Source organism: Epinephelus fuscoguttatus, linkage group LG3 (assembly GCF_011397635.1).
Source record: "Epinephelus fuscoguttatus linkage group LG3, E.fuscoguttatus.final_Chr_v1".
NCBI lineage: Eukaryota > Metazoa > Chordata > Actinopteri > Perciformes > Serranidae > Epinephelus > Epinephelus fuscoguttatus.
In genome coordinates, this window is record NC_064754.1 from 30,339,781 (window position 1) to 30,359,035 (window position 19,255).

A 19,255-nucleotide genomic window follows, 5' to 3' on the forward strand; every position below is an offset into this window, starting at 1 on the left:
AAGGTATATAATAATCATAACTATGTTTTCATTAGTTAACATTCACCTGAAAATAAAAATCATTGTGTTTTTGTTACCTTAGAACGAGCTGTTTATATCTACATATGGAGTGGCTCCTCTTACACTGAGTACACCATGTTGTTTTTACAGTCTCCCAGAGTGGACAAATCAAAGTTTGGCTCTAGACAGGGCCATTCATGTTTTCCTGTCAGCTACCTTAATTCTTATATTCACTTGGCACACTGGAGAAGTTTTAGTTGGTTGCAGTGTTGCAACTTCACCACTAGATGCCAGTAAACCCTCCACACTAGACCTTTAAATCAAGAGCTTGAACCTATGACAGACTAAATCTGGATATTTGTGATCATCTGAATCAAAATTGTTACCACTTCATAATACTCACACTCAGAGGTATTCTGTTGTTCATACAGCAGCTCTACAATCTGAGAAACTATCCAGTGGAAGCTTTTTGTATCTGCACCAAAGGTATTTGCTGTTTTGTGTGCACTCAGGCCATCTCTCCAGGAACAGGGATTTGTTGTCGGCCATGTCTCCACAGCTACTCTGAGACCACATACACAATGTGAATAAGCTGTAGGTCTGTCAGAAATCTCCCACAAACCACAGATCTGATTCATCTCCAGTGCCATAATTACAGGTTTCTATTACAGTGGATCTTTTCATCCCTGTCATGACATTAGGCCACTTGTGAATACCTCAAGGCTCGGGGTGGAGCTGGGGCAGTGTGAGCTCAGGAAAATCCCTAAGTTGAGACCTCCTCACCATCTCCACCCCAATATATCACTATATCAGTCCTGTATTCAGATATCGCTATAAAGCACACACCATCACATGCAGTATAGAAGGTGAGTTTTTGGTTACTATTTGAGACAAAAATGTGGTGCATCTGATACAGTCATGTTTTGATATCAGATATTGTTTAGAGAGATAAAAAAAATCAGGGCACAGGAGATGAAGATAACATCTATATGCCTTTATTGTGCACGTCCCTGTTTTATAGCTGCTGTATAAACTGATATGAACAGGCCTCTCTTGTTCTGCACCCACGTTGAGCCTTTTGTTTACATCTCAATGGATGTTGGCTATTGTTGCTGTTGGAAAAAGGGAGTAACTTCCTGAACGGCCCTCCTTGTGGCCAAAGACAGCTATATGATCTGATATAAATCAGTGTCCATCATTAGAACATTTTCAGGTCACTTGCAAACAGAAAAACAGAAGCACACAGCATGTTAACCAGAATGAAAGAGCACCACGCCCTGAAAACGTAATAATCATTCATGATGGCTAGCAGGTTGTTAGCTGGTGCTGTTAGCTGTTAATGTCACAGACAGGAGTGCTTTGTTACTTGCTAAGTTGAGGTAGCTGAAGATGATTGTTAGTGTGTTGCTTGGTGGGTTGCAGTGGTAGAAGAAGCATTTTCTAATCTTATCTATCTTTTTACGTAGGTAAAAGTTGGAGTACCACACTGTAAAATTACCCTGTTACACATCAACATTCACAGTCAACCGATGTAAAATTTCAAGCAACAAAAAGTACTTTAAGAATCAAAAGTAAAAGCGCTCAGAAGCAGCAGATCGGCCCCTGACACCTTACTTATGGTCATGAGCTCTGCATATCTTGACTGGCCTGGGAACGCCTTGGGGTCCCCTATGAGGAGCTGGAACGCGTTGATGGGGAGAAGGATGTCAGGAATGCATTGCTTGGCCTGCTGCCCCCGCAACCTGGCTTTGGATAAGAAAATGGATGGATGGATGGATGAGACAATTCCCCCCAAAATCCCTAATACATATTTTCCTCTTACTTGAAGTGTTATTTATCAAGCTAGAGCAGGGGTGTCTAAACTTTTTTTGAATGGGGGCCAGATTAGATAATATAGAAATACCTGGGGGCCAGCTGCTTCTCGCATCATATGAGTCATAAAAAAAAAACCACACCAAAAATGAGACAAATGCAACTGTATCATCTTTCAGTGAAAAATGATTGAACTTTCCGCTGCTCCTGAAAGCAGCGGCCCTTATTGTTGACTTTATGCTTCTTTGCTGTAGCCATGTCTGCTACCTAGCAGGAAACGTCTGTTAGGTAAGCCTTTGTTTGCTTGTTTACCGTCTGTCTAGGAAAGCACATTAGTTCCACCTGCGTAGTTCCTACTGCAAACTATATGACAGTCCTGCCATCATGAGGTGAATGGAAAAAATCCAGTGACCTTGCTTGTTTAACTAATATGGTGTGGTGGGCCAAATAAAGTATATTTTGAACAAGTTGACAATATTTTGGACATGTCTGAGCTCTTGGAGATATCAGCCTTAGAGATGTCTGCCTTCTCTTGAACATAAAGGAACTAGATGGGACCTGGCTTGTGATGCTCAAAGAACAAAAACATAAATTTGAAAAACACAACAGCAATGTCTCTTTCCAGATGGCATGACCCAATTTCTCAAGATAATCCACAGACCTCATTGTGAGCAGTTTCATGAAGGAACTATTTTCTTTCTGCCAAACTACATCCGCCAACTGTATCACCATGAAGAAGGAAGCTTACGCAGGACTTCATATTGAAACCATGGTCATTTGGTCCCGGCTGCCTATCAAGCAAGTAGGGTTAGCCAATGTAGTTTAACCTACTATGACAGGCTACAGTGTGGATACAAGGCCGGGTGAAGGACCTCATGATAGGCCAAAAGATTGCTCACCCAACAACACATTTCACGATATACTGATAACTGACATTCAACGGTGGTATTTACACATGTTCTGAAAGTTTATTTCACATTGTGAGAAGATTCAGCTCAGCACATTTGAGAGAAAAATCCTCAAAAAGCTACAACAAGAGATCAGAGGGCCTACAGTTTTTTTCCTATACCATCTGTCTTTAAAACGTTTCCCCTTTGCAGAAATCACTCTAACATCGAAGAGAAGCACTGAGGTGATCCAACATCAAACATTTCATAACTTAAGCCTGTACCATTTCCTTGTATTTACATTTTAAAGTGACATGCTACGTTAAATAAAAGCTAATATGACTACTCCAGTACTCAGCTGTTATTAGCTCATTGTAAAGTGAGAAGAAACCATGACTTCAAAAAATAAAATCTAACAAAGTTACAACAGAAAAGCGTATCTACAGAAAACATGCTGTAATAGACTCATCGTCACTATGGCTCTGAAATGATTAGGATTGGATAAAGAGAAACAATGTGCACTGACCAGGCACCATATGAATGGGTGAGTCTCTCAGTTGATGGTCTGCCAGTCATTAATGTCATTGTTTAATGCAGTGTATTGTAAGATATTTGACACATCCACAGAGCATGTCTTTGTCCTTACAGATACTGTAAAATAAGCATCTAGAGCATACTATCAGACATCTTATAATGTAGCTTTACACAGCACAAAATTTAGGAGTACTACTACCAGTGTTACTACCTTCGTCTTTTTCCTTTTCATCACTCTTTCTTTGACTGTGCCTCTGCAAGATCAAGGTACAGTATTTCTATCATTCCTCATTCTAGGCCGTTCTTCTCCTTGTGTTCTGGGATCAGAAGTTGCTGAAGATCTCTTGTTTCTTATTCCAGTCCATAGCAGGTGCTCTTTTCCTGTTGCGGCTGGCGAGGGCCTTTTGTCTAGCCTCAGCAGCTGTGGGGCTTAAACGCAGGCCACTTTCCACAAAAGGGTCCGAAACACGCCTGTCGTCCTCATCAGGAACCTGCAATGCCCACAGATGTACATGTGTTACGCACACACTCACTGAGGTCTTACTTTTTTTGACTGCTTTGTTTCTCCTACGCCTCTTCTCTCACCTGAATGCTCATGTCCGAGCTGCTGATCTCTGATTGGGTGGTGGAACTTCTTGAGGACTGAGATGCTGAGCTCCCATTGGTGCGGGACTTTGGGGACGAATTTGTGATCGGGGAGTCTGTCAGTGTGACATTTATGACTGGTGGATCTGTAGGGGGGAGTTCAGTGGTTGGAGAGGGGGTGGGTGGGATGCTATCTGGGGGTGATTCATCCAGGTAGACCTCTGTGGAAGAGTAAAGAGAAACATGTGAGATGTTCTGTCTGAAAAGAGAGAGCTGTGTAAGTGTATGTGTATGTGTGCGAGTGTTTGTCTGTGTACAATTTGACCTTTGATATGGCTGGAGGAAGGTGTGACCCCAAGTCTGTGGAAGAGCTCGTCCGTCTCCTGGTCAACCACTAGAAGGCGCACCTCCTCCCCTTCAGCCCTGATGAGCGCCACCACCTCTGAGTGCCTCAGGCCCTCTATGTTTACTCCGTTCACCTGAGCCAGAGAAAAAGGAGATGTCAGAAGAAACAGACACAGTGGAGGGAAGTGAAAATGTAGAAGCGATGCAGAAACAATAACTGAGAGCCCTAATACAACCGACAGGAGACAGGGCAGAGATTAAGAAGTAGCCATAACACAAGCAGAAGGTACAGTATGTCTTGCCTCACGGACCATCAACAGATAGAATCTGTGATTTGAGTAGAAGCCAGTTTATTTGCATGAGTTCCCTTCCTGCTGCCACTCTTCCTCTACATAACATTAACTGTACCTCATTCAGATGGAAAAGGAAAAAAAAGTCTGAACCATGCAAGCACACATTTCTGACAGCATGTGATGCACAGGAGCGTAAATGTAAACAGTGCTGGCATATTGGTTGCACTGGGGCCTGCAGGGTTTGTGAGGGGCCCTCTAACAGTAGCTCCTTTTACACTGCATGTTTGAGGCAGGAATATTGCAGCGTTAAACCGCCTCGCCATTCTGTATATAGGGTACGATGGTGGACCAGAATTGTCTCACCTTTCAGCCTGCAGTGGACGTAGTTACATCACCAAATCTATGTCTGTGTAAAAGAGACAGCTGACAGGACATGACTGTGCATGGGACAGGTGTGACTTTTTTTGCTGTGTTGTGTGTAGAATTAAAAAGCAGCTAGCAGCAGTTAACAACTGACAGTGACTGAAAATGTCCGCAAATTGGGAAGACAATGAGATCATCTGAGCAGAGGACGAGATCAGTCGGCATATAACAGAGACAGTAAATGATTGATACTGCCTTGTTATGCCATTGGTATTGTTTAGAAAGTACTGCCAGTGTGTATATGTGCACTACTTATGCATCACACGAGATGCTGATGCTGTTGCGTTAAATGTTATGCCTGTTACATCTCTTTTATTTCTATGTTACTGTATAAAATCACACACTGGAGCGGCATGATGCTGCTGTTGTTTGGTTCTGTGTAAAAATGCACAGGTGGCATGAGGAGGTACTTCAGCAGCCCTGTAGCACAATCTCTGTGTAAAAAGGGCAAATGTGTCGGGTAAAGAACAGCCCCTTGCAAGTGATACAGAATGCTACCTTGTAAATACACCTGTGTTTTAAGAAGAGCTTTTGCTGCTGTTGTCCAATGTTCAGTTTCTATTTCATCATGCGATGAGACAAGACGATACAAAGTGCTGCAGAGATGATGTATTTCTGTAGGCTGATGTGAAAGTCAGCACCGCCCTGGTTCCCTCATCATGGGCATGGTAGTGGGGGGAAAAGTGGACCTGACTACCCAGGGCCCGAGTAGGGAGAGGGGCCCATGAAAATCCTAATTTTTTTTTTTTTTTTTTTTGTGATGTTTTTATTTCAAATGAATTGGGCCCTCCAATTAACTGGTGTCATAATTTATTTCAAATATATTGATAACATCAACTGAGAGAATGAACTTTATGTCACAGTCCTCCCACATATTGGACATTCTGGGGGCCCCCTCTTGGAGGCGCAAAATGGTTTAGTCCCCGACAGTGACCGGCGACAAGTGTAACGTCAGTGAGCCCAGATTGAATGACCTGGGGGCTAGACATCATGCTGCCCAAAAAGCATAAATCGGGGTATCAAAAGAAGAAAGAGAGGAAAGAAAAAGAAAGAAGGCAGAATGAGGGGAGGCAGCTGTTGACTGCTTTCTTTCCCAAAGGTGAACTGAGTTTGCTTGTTATGCAAAGTCCAATTAAAGTTAAGGTAGTCCACTCCAGACAGCTGCTGATGTTTGTATGCTCACGTGAAGTATTTAGCTTAGCTAGGTGCCAACCAGGCTGCTTGCTGCTGTAAGTATAAAGACAATTATGGGCCAGCTAACGTTAGTTGTCAACATTAACCAGTCTCAGAAACAAACAGTGGCGCTGGCGCAGCCGCTGCAGCTGGAGCAGCAGGAGCAGCAGTGGCCAGTCCTGGCGGCTCTTCTGAAGATGAGGCTGAGATTAGAGATGAGCAAAGACAAGGTGAGATCGTTGTTCAAGTATTCAAGGGCGAGCTCCCCCCTCCGACCCCCCCTTACGTTGGTATGTTGGTTCGCGAGGGAGAGAGAGAGAGAGAGAGAGAGAGAGAGAGAGAGAGAGAGAGAGAGAGAGAGACAGAGAGAGAGAGAGAGAGAGAACGCTTCCCGACATGAGTGTTGGTTCACACACGGAGAGAGAAAGAAAGACAGAGACAGAGACAGAGAGAGCGAGCTGCTGACTGGTAGAATTGCTGCCTAAATGCAAGTTGTTTACCTTAAGTTTAAAGTAAGTTAGCCTTTTGGTTCAGTGCGTGTGCTATAGCCTATTGGCTTCTAACACAGCAGAGCTGAAAGTGAAACTCCGTGCTGAGACTTAATAAATGATCCACCTAGCAATATTTCTGCTGCATATATCAACATGTAAATAGCCTACCAATATCACTGTAGGCTCAAGTGCACACTAGTAATATATTAATTGAGCAATAAAGCAATTTATTATTTTGTCTGGTAAAAAGCCTTAGCATTGCAGTGCAGTGCTGTGTTGTCAATGCTCAATAAATTCACGATGTTACCAAAGCCAATGAATAATCATGTTAAATAACTGTGACCTCAATATCAATCAAAAATAATTGTGATTATGATTTTTGCCATACATTTTTGCCATAGATAGATAGATAGATAGATAGATAGATAGATAGATAGAGAGAGAGAGAGAGAGAGAGAGAGAGAGAGAGAGAGAGAGAGAGAGAGAGAGAGAAATAGGTGTAGGTGGTGAGAAGAACATAGAAAAACAATAGGCTATTCCTCTCAATCCGGCTGAAAAATGGCTTAAAACATTTTTGCCTCTGCAACTTGCTGACCATGATGAATAATGTGTGTTATAGCAAATAATTAGCATATCTGATGTTTACTTCACGTTTGACTTTTAATGAACATATTTGCAACCTTTCACATTATCTTTGTACTTGTTCTAAATGGTAGATATCAAGCGCTGTGAAGCGCCCTCTTGTGGAAAGTTACCAGTCATGACTGTTTGGTTGACAGCCTTAGAGCTCAGCCCATAGCAACACAAAAATGAGCCCCATTTAAAAGACAATCTATCAACATAATAAGCAATGCTTGGCCATATGTTTCATTATTTTTAGCAGTTTATCTTGCACTGAAATGGCTCTAGAAATACAAAGTGAGCTTGCTTTAAAAAGTAGGTTGGGTTATTTGTATGTTAAGAGGCTAATACCAATTCTTTATTCTTGTAGATGTAGAGAGTTCTGCATCAGATGCTGAGGGCAAGGAAGGATGTAGCTTAAAACCCTATTTATGCTTTTTTATTTTAAATAAATACCCCTTTTTTTCCCTTTTTTTTTGCTCACACGCCTCGTGCGCTGGCATGGATAGGGGCCCACTGACATTGAGAGTGTACAGGGCCCAGAATTTGGTGCTGCGCCCCTGTCCCTCATCAAATAGCCAGTGGGATTTTTCCAAGTTTTGTTCAGCAAGATAATCTTCATAAATGAACACAACTTTTATGATGTACAGTAAAAACCTAAATTTAGGCTATAAACAAAGTACACCACAGTCGCATGACATCAACATCGCCACCCCAACAAGGCCATGGAGCTGTGTTTGGCATGATGGCGTTTTTTAGTCTAATTTAGCCAGTTGTTAGCAATGGCCTTTTTTAAGACACGTTAAAGCTTTAAAATTTAAGTGTGGGGTGTTTACTGATGTGTTTTATTTTATGAGCGAGCAGTCATGTCTTTTGTGTGTGTGTGTGTGTGTGTGTGTGTGTGTGTGTGTGTGTGCTTTAAGATTGGTAACTTAAGTGCACTGGTTCCCTTAATAAGTGCACTGGGGCTCTTTATAACTGTCTTAAACCACTGGTGACGCACATGCAGTCATGCAGTCATGCAGCCATGCAGTCATGTGTACATGTCCACATGAAAGGACACAAACACACCTCTTCGACACCCCCATTCAAGATTATCCCTGGTCTTCTTTTCTTCTTTTCCCCCTTTAAACATCACCCCTCTCTCCCTCCCACTCTAAACCTGAGTCCAGCTAATCTGCTCTAATCCAATCAGTGCACAGACCTGATTAATGTGGGGAGTGTTGACATTGTTTTTTCCATCAGTTGCCTAAAATTTACCTCTGACAAGTGCACTGCATCAAGTCTGCATATGTACTCTGAAAAAGAGGACTGGGGGGTGTCATCCTTTCTGCCTCATTTATTTCAGAGTGTGTGTGTGTGCTCAGGTTGTACCTCCACTAGTCTGTCTCCAGGCTGGATGCCTGCACTCTCAGCAGCTGAGCCGGGGTCCACTGATCGCACAAACTGTCCGCGCCTTGTCTTATTGCTGTGCAAGTTGAAGCCATAGCCGTGTTCCCCCTTCACCAGGTGACACAGGCGGGGGATGAGCTCAGCTGTCGGCTCTGGTGAGGGCTGTGCTTGCAGCTGTGATGGGACATAAATGAGAACTTTAAAAATCAGGATATTAGAGAAGAGGGCATTCAAATGTTCTCTGTAATTTAGAGTCAAATATGTTACCAACTTATTAGGTACACCTGTTCAATCGGTAGCAGCAACAGATTTCAATTTATATCATGATATAAAACTAACAAACTTGATGTTTTTTTGAATTGATGTATTCATTACAGTATCTAACAAATCTGCATTTATGTTTTTTTATTAAAAGTTACATTACCAGTGGGTGGTGATGCATTTTAAGTGTAGATTGAGCTGAATTGTATGCACTGCTTTATCCTGCAAAAATAATGTAAACTTGATTTTTTTTTTTTTTAAATGAATGCAAACTTGATGTTCATTTTGTGGATTACACAACTCAAGCAAGTTTCAAAATCCTCAGATTGTCATATCAGACAGAAATTAATTGCTGCTTGTAACAGAATTAAAAATACATCCAGAAATATAAAGTATTAAGTATGCTGTGTCAACTTGCAAAAATGCCGCTCTGGTCATTTAAATATATGATCATATTTGAGTCTGTAGATTGTGATGATGAGGATGTTGAATGTTATTTCCTCTCACAATAAAAAAATGCATTCTCCTAAAACACCACTGCGAATTATGGCCAAAAATGACCATCAATCAGTGAGATTAATCAACATCTTTCTGACGAAGTGTCAACGAACATGAAAATCCTTTGTAACAGTAGGAGATACTGCAGCATTTCACTAGGCTGTGCAGATTATGCAGGTCAACTTTCAGTGCAGTTAAAAATTCTGTCCAGAATAATGATTCCAAGAATACTGTAATCTAACATAAACAAAGCCCAACCACAGGTGTAACTATGAAATTGAGACATGTGTGACTGTGCGATGAAGGAGAAAGTGGCTGCCAGGATGAGCCGGTGGCCTTGGTGCTTAGCAGAGTGGGCTAAGTGGATCTGGTTGAGAGACATTAAGACTGATCCTGAGCATAATGACCGACGACAAGAGTTGACACACTGCATGACTCACTCGCCGACCGGGCCTACACCTCCACTACTAGGAACATGCTGGCTGTGTGTGCGTGCTCTGTGCCAGGACCGTATTTCAGTCCCCATCCTGAGGGTAGCCTAGGATAGAGACTGTCTAGTGACATTGCTGTGACTGCGCCTTCACGGGTAAACTGACCTGACAGATCTCTGTGTCCTTTCTGCTCCATCAACAACAGACTCATCAAACTCACACGAGCCATAGTGATGAAGCAGAACACCTTGGTCACAAATCACCATGGTGACAGGTCAGGTCACTGTGGTGACAGGTCACCATGTCTTCTACTGGTTTTAAAGATCTAAGATTTAATTTGCTGGCCTGTTTACTATATTTGTCACATCAGCCCAAATCAATTAACTCTCACACACACACACACACACACACACACACACACACACACACACACACACACACACATAATGCTTTCCCTTGCTCTTTACCATCACTGTAAAGGTGCATTATTATTATGACAAAAACCCAAGTACTAATTAACAGCAATACAAGAATATATAAAATTCTGCTGAAACTGAGACAGCCAGTTAGAGTAACACTGCTGTCTTATCTTCACACATGGCATCTACCTATAGTTTATATTACAACTTGCTTTACTCAGTTTTAATAAGACCATAGTAGCAAAAAAAAAAATAAAAAATCAGCAAACATCATATATCAACTCCATTTTGAATACTGTTTGGTAGGGGAGACCAGAGTTGGTTGGCTTCAAGGGCTGATGGGCACACAGCTATTTTCTGGTCACAGAAATGTGAATGTAACATCAGAATGTTTGGTTTTTGACGTGTATTCATGTAATATGTCAAAACATGTGAAAGTCACTAAACTTTTTTGGTGAGGCTAACATGGGTTTTATTGTATCAAAAGTGAAAAAAGTGGTCTGTGTCTAAATTAATTACAAGGGGAGAGTGATGAGTGATGGTGACTGATGAAATTCATTGAAAGGTTGGGTCAAATGTGAGTGGGGTTGGTTGGCACACTGACTTTAGGGTTGTTTTTGGTTGGGACATGTGCCAACCATTGTAAAATTAAGAGCTGTAACTTAAACTGTATTTTGAGAATTTAAACTATCTTTAAGATTAAAAACCATTTTTATATTGTTTGTTTATTATTTTGAATGGTCAGTGACAAACATAATTAGACATTCCTACTGATAAATTGCTTAAAATGTTTCTGTTCTATTTAAAGTTCATGTTTTCTGGTTCTAAATTAAATTAAATGTTCAGATTGTTTTTTTGGTTGCTTCAATTTTTTTTTTTTTTGGTAACTATGGTATGCCAACCAACCCCTGTGATGTTACTGGTTGGCACAAGTGCACAATATGACTTTAATTACAAATCACTCAAGTTTATAAAACATTTGTATACATTAGAATATATTTGTTAACAGTTGAGGCCTTAACCTTTTATTAGTTAGAATATTCTAACATTAATTATGCCAGAGAAAAATGTAAAAAAGGGAAAAGTGTGCCAACCAACCTTGGTCTCTCCCACAGTTTGTGTTGTCATTAGCTGCACCAAAGATTCACTTTATGTTGGACTGAGGGCAGACTGGATGCTAGAGTCAGTACATTTACATGACATTGGAGGAAATCGATTTATTGTGTTAGTCTGACTAAAACTGGACTTTTAAAATGCATGTAACCATGTTAGTCCGACTAAAATTACACTAAATCAAATTTCTCACTATGATAATGGATTTGGAAGTCAAATTACTCCTGCATGTATACCAAACCCAAACTGACCTAGGCACAGAGCTGTAAAATAAAGTTGTCCATGATGGTACCAGTTTGCTGCTGACTAACTGTAGCTAACTTGTTTGTTGATTGTCTGGTCTGTGACATAATAGGTCAACTGGAAAAAGGTCCAATACAAACAAGCTGCAAGGGGGCATATTGCTACCTATTGTAGTGCAGTCAGGTATGCTTTGGTCAGTAAATCCATTCCTGTCCCATGTTTGTATACTGGGACAAGGCCAGTAGTCCAATTAAATGGCCTAGTTGAGCTATAATGGTAGCTTGACTTAACTGTGCATGTAAACGTACTGAGTGACTTACTATCACCTCTTGAGGTATAAGTAGTATTATATGTCAGGATGGGCCAGGGCTAGCTGGTAATCATACTCATTTCGGTAGATATCTACGTCGACATCTTTGACAAAACGTCAAAACTATTACTTCTTCGCATTTCTGTTAAATGCAGAGATTCCTTCTCTTGTCTTGCAGCATTTAACAGATGAGTCAAATACCATGAATTTAACAGGAGATTTAAAAAAAACTGTGTTTGTTTTTAACTTTTTGAGAGAGTAAAAGCCATTCAGGAAGGTTAGTGAAAGTGTTGTATTTGTGTGTGTGTGAGTGACAGATCCAGGCTGTTGTGTGGCCGTGATAGCAGCCAACACCATGGTTATGTAAGACTGCTGTATATGGGTGTCTGCTGCCATAACAACATCATGCCACAATGAAATCGTGTCTGTATTTACATGTACAATGTGAATGTCACAAGACAAATGACACTGGAGTGAAGAGATGGGAGAGAGAGATAACATGTGTGTGAGTGTGTGCCTGCTGTGTGTATGCTGACCGAGCGCGTAAAAGGCTTCAGTGGCGTCAGCCTGGGATTAATACGCCACAGTGGTTTCCTGATCTGAGCTGCTGAATTAGTGGACAAAAATAATCACTCACTCATTTACATAACACTCAGTGACAATGTCTCAAAGCTGATTTTGTGTATAATTAATGCATTTTAATAGATGAAAAAAAACCCTCCCAAATTAATTTCTGCTGAGCACTTTCACTCGCAGAAAATCAAGGTAAAGTTCAGGTGCTCTTGCAGATTAAAAAGTTTGTCACTAAAAGTCTCATTTTTCAAGCAATCTTTGGTAAAGCAAGGAGAAAAGTTCTGTATACAACATTCAGAACATTAATATATATAGCAAACAACTATTTGTTACGTAAAGACAGTGGGCTAGTGACGCCCTGAGCTAAGGCTGAAGGTACCTCTGTGTCTGTTGTAATCTGAACCTCTCTGTTTGTTGTTGTGATAGAGGGTCTGACTGTGCATGTTAGTGCATGTGTGCCCTTCTGTGTGTATCCCACTAGCTATTAGCTGCCACTCTGCTCCTCGTCATACAGTGGTTACCGCTGATGTTGGGACGGGTCGTTGCAGAAGCATTTATAGCACCCAACTTCCAGTACATGGTGGCTGCATGGTTGAGTATGGGCATCAAAACTACTTGGTTAGGTTTAGAAAAATAACTATGTTTGTTGGTGGACATAAGTATGCAGTAAACTACATAACTACGTTGTGCAATGTGACCTAACTATGTTAAGGACATAAGTAAAGTTAAAAGAAGTTGAAGTTGACTTTTAGCATCACATGGGACAAAAACATTGTTAATCTGGGTTAAAGTCCTGTTTGTTGACCTATCCACAACTTTAACCTCCTCCTACATGGACTGTCTTGCTCTTTATATTACCTATGGGGCCGTAACATTAACCAGTTGATTCATTTGTGTGTCCACACTAAAAAAGATTGTGATTTACTTTCCATTGTCACTGTTTCCATGGTGTCGGCACGGATAGCTGTGGCTCAGAAAGTCGAGTGGGTCGTCCATCAACTGGAAGATCGGCGGTTTGAGTGTACATGCCAGAGCATCCTTGAGCAAGATACTGAACCCCAAATTGCTCCTGATGACTGTTTAATCAGTATGTGAGTGTGTTAAAAACTGAGTAGCAGGTAGCGCCTTGTATGGTTGCCTCAGCCACCAGTGTATGAATGGGTGTGTGAATGGGTGAATGTGGCTCTTGCGTAAAAGTGCTATGAGTGGTCAGTCCATTTACCATCCAATTTTAATACCATCACCATGCAATGTGGCGTTAAGAAGTCACTGTCAGGGGTGTCGGTGGCTTAGTGGTAGAGCAGGCGCCTTATATACAAGGCTGTTGCCGCAGCGGCCCAGGTTCGAGTCCAGTCTGTGGCCCTTTGCTGCATGTCACTCCCCCTCTCTCTCTCCCCCTTTCACACTTAACTGTCCTATGAATTAAAGGCAAAATGGCCCAAAAAACCAGGTTGTGCTGTTTGCTCTGTCAGCACTGTTGCTGCTGTTAGCACCATTAGCTGCTAGCCACTGGCTGAGCAACCTCCATGTAGAGAGCCATGTGCAGACAACCTCTGAATCATCATACAGAGCTCCTTCAAAAGCCTTTAGTTTGTCAGGTATATTAATGGTTAAAAGCTCAGACAATTTGTGTCCTCAACAGGGCTTCATAACAACGGAAATTATCTTAAAATGTCTGCCCTTCCTAATGGTGTTTTATAGAGTCAAGTGTTTCTCCATGTAGAGATGGACACGATATCACGGGCACATTATAATGTAATTTGTTCATTTATACATTCACAACTGCCCTGTGATAAAAAAATAAAATAAAACATTTCTGACGCGTATTAAGTTTTGGTTAAAGCTTTAGTCGGCTCATATTTCCAGCCTGTGCTGGTTGTGATGTAATGTTGTGCGCACATGTAGCAGCGGGGCTGCTGTTTTTTGCGTATGATGCTGTTTGATCTGAACCTCTAACCAAAACTGATAAAGAGAGCTGTGATGGCCAGCCAAGGGGCAGCCTGTATTTACCCTGCTTTCAGCTAAACAGATGGCAGCCTGACGTGAGCAGTTGTTCTTGAAGATCCTGGTCCACTTTGTTTGGAGCCCAAACACTGAGCTCAATCTCCGACAAACAGTTCCCACTTAGTCCTGCAGCCGGGCTGACATTAAGTACATCACAGTGATGTCTGCTTGGCACTTGTGGACATACTGTTTTGCTATGTTGCACTTGCTGGCACAGAAATGTAGAAATTTGGCTGGGCGTGTGCTTTAGTAACAAAAAAGTTTCATTTTAGAGTATGAGGTTGCGTGCCTCCAGCCCAAATATACTACCTACGCAAAGAGTTTGACTGTGCAACATTGCTATCCTAAAATCTGATCCCTCCTGTGTCTGCACGATATGTTCTTTCTTCCCTCGACACTCAAAGCCTGCTTTGTTGAAAACACTCAAATTAAAGCCAAGCAGACTGGATGAGTGATAAAATCTGAGCTCGTACTGAACAGTCAAGCACAGTCTATGTCCGTTACAAAGCCCTGAGTGCAACACCTGCACCTGGACTGGTAAAGGAAGAACTCTGAACAGAAGATGTCTTACATTTTAATTAAACAACTTAACCTTTGTACGTTTTAATTTGACTGTTTAAAGCCCTGTATACAAAACAGGATAACACTGGGGACAAGTGTTTCAGGCAAATTCAACTCCACCAAGTTCACATGTAATCACATTTCTTTTCATTCACTTTGACTGAACAATACCTACAGCTCTGTTTGTTTGTTTCTGCAGGAAATGTGGTCAGATGAGTAGGGTTTTGTCTCTGGTGTCTGCAGTCACGTGGGAAGAATCCTAAAGCCGTAAGCGTGAGGTGTTAACACTCAGTATGCAAAACAGACAGCGCTCTTTAAACACAATATGCATCTGAAGTGTTCACACCGCTTACAGACTACAGTGGCTTGTAAAGCAGATGTTTAAGTGACAGGGAGAGTTAAAAACTGGATAATAAAACCCAGAGGCAGCTTCTCCTATAGGAGACATAGGTGACCACCAATGGCGCCACCCGAGGGTGGGGGTGGGTGAAGGGGTGGCACCATTAAAACTACAGAGAAGTAGTTTTTTTCCCCCAAAATGTTTCCTTTTATTATTAATTTTGTTTGTTAGCTAAGTTGTTCACTTGTGTTGATTTCCAATTTTGCTCTTGTTCATAGTGAATACACTAAATAGAAATGATAACAACATTTATTTATTTATTTTGTGGGGGGTGGGTGTCACCAGGGGAAGCTTTACTGGGGGGCTGAATGTGTTTGATCCGGCACTGATAAAACCCATTGCTGCACTGTGGCGGAAAGAGGGTGCAAAAATACTTTTAATCCTGCTGCAAATTTGTCCGAAAGAAACAGTGTTTTTGGTGCACATGTTGTATAGGTATTATGTCTTTGCAAGACACCTGGCTAAATAAAATAAAACATCCTTTCAAGCCACCCAACCTTTAACCTGCATAAACACCTCTACTTGGATGTTTTCAGTCCCACCTGCTCAGAGAAGTCTCCAGACTCTCTCTAAAAGAAACTACTTTGGGACTGAATCCAGCCAGCAGGACACCCAAGTGCTCAAATCCAGATTAGTGCTAGACAGACATCAGGTAAGAGTAAATAAGCTCACGGTCATGCGCAGTCTTAACACAGTAACACACTGGCTCTCCGATGCCAGCCGGAGACGCCCATTAACCACTTCAACTCTTTGGTTAAAAACTATGCAGATAATCTGAAAATCTCTCTGAATTTTTGACTGTGTTGTTCAAGTGGTGTATGAGAGAGCACAAACAAGGGTCTGATGTATTGATGTCAGCTCTTACCTCTGTGTCTGTTGTTGTACTTGATGTCACTGAGGATCTCTTGACCTTTTCTTGTGTGATGGTGTGTATGGGTGAGTCTGCAGCAGGAGGGTGAAATGAGTGAGTGTGGTTGGGTTTGGATGACAGGGGTGAGTTCCCTCTGGGTATGGGAGAAGCAGTAGGGGTGGGCCTGGGCGAAGGCCGCGGCGAGAGGGTGCCCATCTCGATGGCCAGGTCCTCCGTGCAGGCCAGGCCCTGGCTACGGAGGTAGTCATCCGTCTCTCTGTCCACCACCAGCAGCCTGGTGCGGTGGGCCACTGCACGGATCCGGTCCACCACCTGCAGAGAGAAGGGAGCAGAGGAATAACAGGGTAGGCTAAGACAAATGAAAACAGGATCTGTGTGAGGTTATTTAATGCATGTTTTCCCACCCTGAACCGGACAACACATAACATTCTTTAAGCACAACAATGACACCCAGTGATTCCCATTACACAAAGCTCACATTGACCCATTTTAGTACCCCCCTCCTCCTCCTCAGGCAAAGGAAAAGTGGTCTAACAGGTATAGGACTCATTGTCTGTACCTCAGAGAGTTTATGCGCCTCTCCTAGCTTCTCTAACACGCAAGGACTTGTCTGTGATTTTAAAAAAGTAACTTATTGAGCCATCACTCACTTGATGGTGAGATGCGTTCTCCACATTCTCCCCGTTCACCTCCACCACCCGGTCTCCTGGTCGCAGCCCGGCCAGGTCAGAAGAGGAGCCGGGCTCCACTTTGCGGATGAACTGTCCGCCTCTATTCCGCTCACCGTGCAGATGAAACCCATAGCCGCGCTCTCCTATGGTCAGGAAACAGAGCCTTGGCCTCAACTCGCTCTCCATCCCAACGCGTCAATAGGGTGGAAAACAGGTCAAAGTGTCTCAGGAGAATAAACAGGTGCTTGTCCAAAGAGCGGTGGGAAGTCTCTTGCTCTTAATCCAACGTACGGCTGCGCGCTCCAGTGACCAAAAGATCATCATCATCTATCATGATGCGAGTTCATTAATAATCCACAATTGTTCAGAAAGCACAAGTCAGAAAACTGGGCTAAAACTAATGAGTGTTTAATCCATCATGCAATTACCAAAGGGTGCAAATGCGAGCGCGCAAAAGTGGTGCGTAAAATAATAGCCAAAACCCGCGGACAGGGGCTAAATCCCGACCATCGCGGGAATAATCCAAGAGATCAGAGATTAGAAAGCTTTTCCTCGCACGTAACACTTAATTCCCCTCGTCAGATGGGTGTGTGTCCTCCTGTCCGAACCGGCGCGAGAGTGAAGAGGCGTCAACAACAGATGCCACTAGACGTCCCCCGCAGCGCACACCTGATGACGCAGCGCAGCCGCAATGTCCTGGCACAAATGATAGCCTGGGAAGAGTAATGAGGCTGTTAGATGTTTCTCTGGAGAAATTATTTGTTTAGTGATGAAATTAGCTCACAGCCGAGAGGCGTGTTAAATGTAGCCACTGACATTTGCTCCTAAAACAGTTCCTCTAGAGAGTGAGAGGTTTGTCGCAGGTGGAACCAGGCTGTGACCTAAGAACAGAAATCGTCTATCAGGAGAGCCAAGTTTAAGGGTGTGTATTGTTGATATTCAGGGAAGATGAGACATCCAGAGGCAAATATTAGTGAGGACAACATAGCTGCTCAGACAGCCAGTAGTGATATTCAGATCATTCACTAAGTAAAGGTGGCAATACCATCAAAATACTTACAAGTATTACAAGTAAAAGTCCTGCATTCAAAACGTAAGAGTGTGTATTAGTATAAAATGCACTGAAGTACACACTACTGTCAGTGTTATACAAGTATATTATTGGATCATTTTTATTAATGTATTAATGTGCATTTGAACGATTTATTTGAAAAGTGACTATAGGTCTTCATAGAACTGCAACTATTAATTGATTAATACATAAAAAGAAAATGAATCCCTTACTATTTTGATAATCAAATAATTGTTTCATTGATTTTTCAAGCAAAACTGTCACACATTTGCTGGTTCCAGCTTCTTAAATGTGAGAATTTGCTGCTTTTCTTTGTCATTTATGGTATTAACCAAATAATTTTTGGGTTTTGGGCTGTTACTTGGACAATTTAAGCAATTTAAAGATGTAACTTTGGACTATTTTTCTACAATTTTTTTTTCTTTAAATTTTATATACTTGACGATTAAATGAATAATCTTGAAAATAACTGGCAGATTGCTGTGATCCGTAATGGAAATAATCTCAACTCAACTCAAATTTACTCATAAAGCACATTTAAAAACAACTCATGTTGACCAAAATGCTGCACAAAAGAAATGACTTGCTAAAAACACATACAGGAGAGGCAACATAACTGTCAGGTAGACAGCTCACACATTTAGAGACACAACACACACAGGCATGCGTCACAGGGAAAACCACATCAAGGGGACTCAAACACTAATGAACAAAAGTAAGTCTTAAATCTGGACTTAAATGAGTCAGTGGAGGGAGCCGATCTGATTGGGAGGGGGATGCTGTTCCACAGTTTGGGGGAGACACAGCAAAGGTACGTTCACCCCTGAGCTCAAGTGTGGAGCTGGGACAGCCAGGAGCCCCGGGTCTGCTGACCTGAGGGACCAAGACGTATAATAGGGGGTTAGAAGGTCTGCGATGGATAGGGCCAGACCATTAAGGGCTTTGTACACAAACAAAAGAACCTTAAAGTCAATGCTGAACTCCACAGGCAGCCATTGGAGAGAGGCAGGTGTGATATGGTCTCTCCCCTGGGTACCTGTGAGGAGTCTGGCAGTGGCATTCTGAACCAGCTGGAGGCGGGAGCGGGACAATTGCAGTCCTAGCTCTTCAATAAATATACTGAAATAAAAAATGTACATGAGTAAATATGCGTAGTTACTTTCCACCACTGCTTACATTAGGATTTTTGTTCTTCAAGTCACCTGTGGGAGAAAAATTCCTTAGCACTGCTGATGTTCTTTTGAGCAACACATCAGATCCATGTACAAGGGG

General features: G+C 42.1%; 1 protein-coding gene across 1 annotated transcript; it reads right to left on the bottom strand.

Moving 5' to 3' along the window:
* Nucleotides 1-2,760: 2,760 nt before the first annotated feature.
* LOC125886518 (Na(+)/H(+) exchange regulatory cofactor NHE-RF2) lies at nt 2,761-17,529 on the bottom strand. Its single transcript, XM_049572776.1, has 6 exons — nt 16,891-17,529; nt 16,235-16,552; nt 8,539-8,730; nt 4,144-4,297; nt 3,819-4,039; nt 2,761-3,724 (listed from the first exon to the last, which is right to left on the bottom strand). The coding sequence occupies exons 1-6, from the start codon at nt 17,095-17,097 to the stop codon at nt 3,557-3,559; spliced, it is 1,260 nt and encodes a 419-aa protein (XP_049428733.1). The 5' UTR covers nt 17,098-17,529; the 3' UTR covers nt 2,761-3,556.
* Nucleotides 17,530-19,255: the final 1,726 nt, after the last annotated feature.

Coding starts and splice junctions, on each gene's coding strand:
- LOC125886518 (XM_049572776.1), bottom strand. CDS start 17,097: ATGGAGAGCGAGTTGAGGCCAAGGCTCTGTTTCCTGACCATAGGAGAG. Junction 16,553..16,890: donor AGAACGCATCTCACCATCAA/GTGAGTGATGGC, acceptor TTCTCTCTGCAG/GTGGTGGACCGGATCCGTGC. Junction 4,040..4,143: donor TTCCTCCAGCCATATCAAAG/GTCAAATTGTAC, acceptor ACTCTTCCACAG/AGGTCTACCTGGATGAATCA.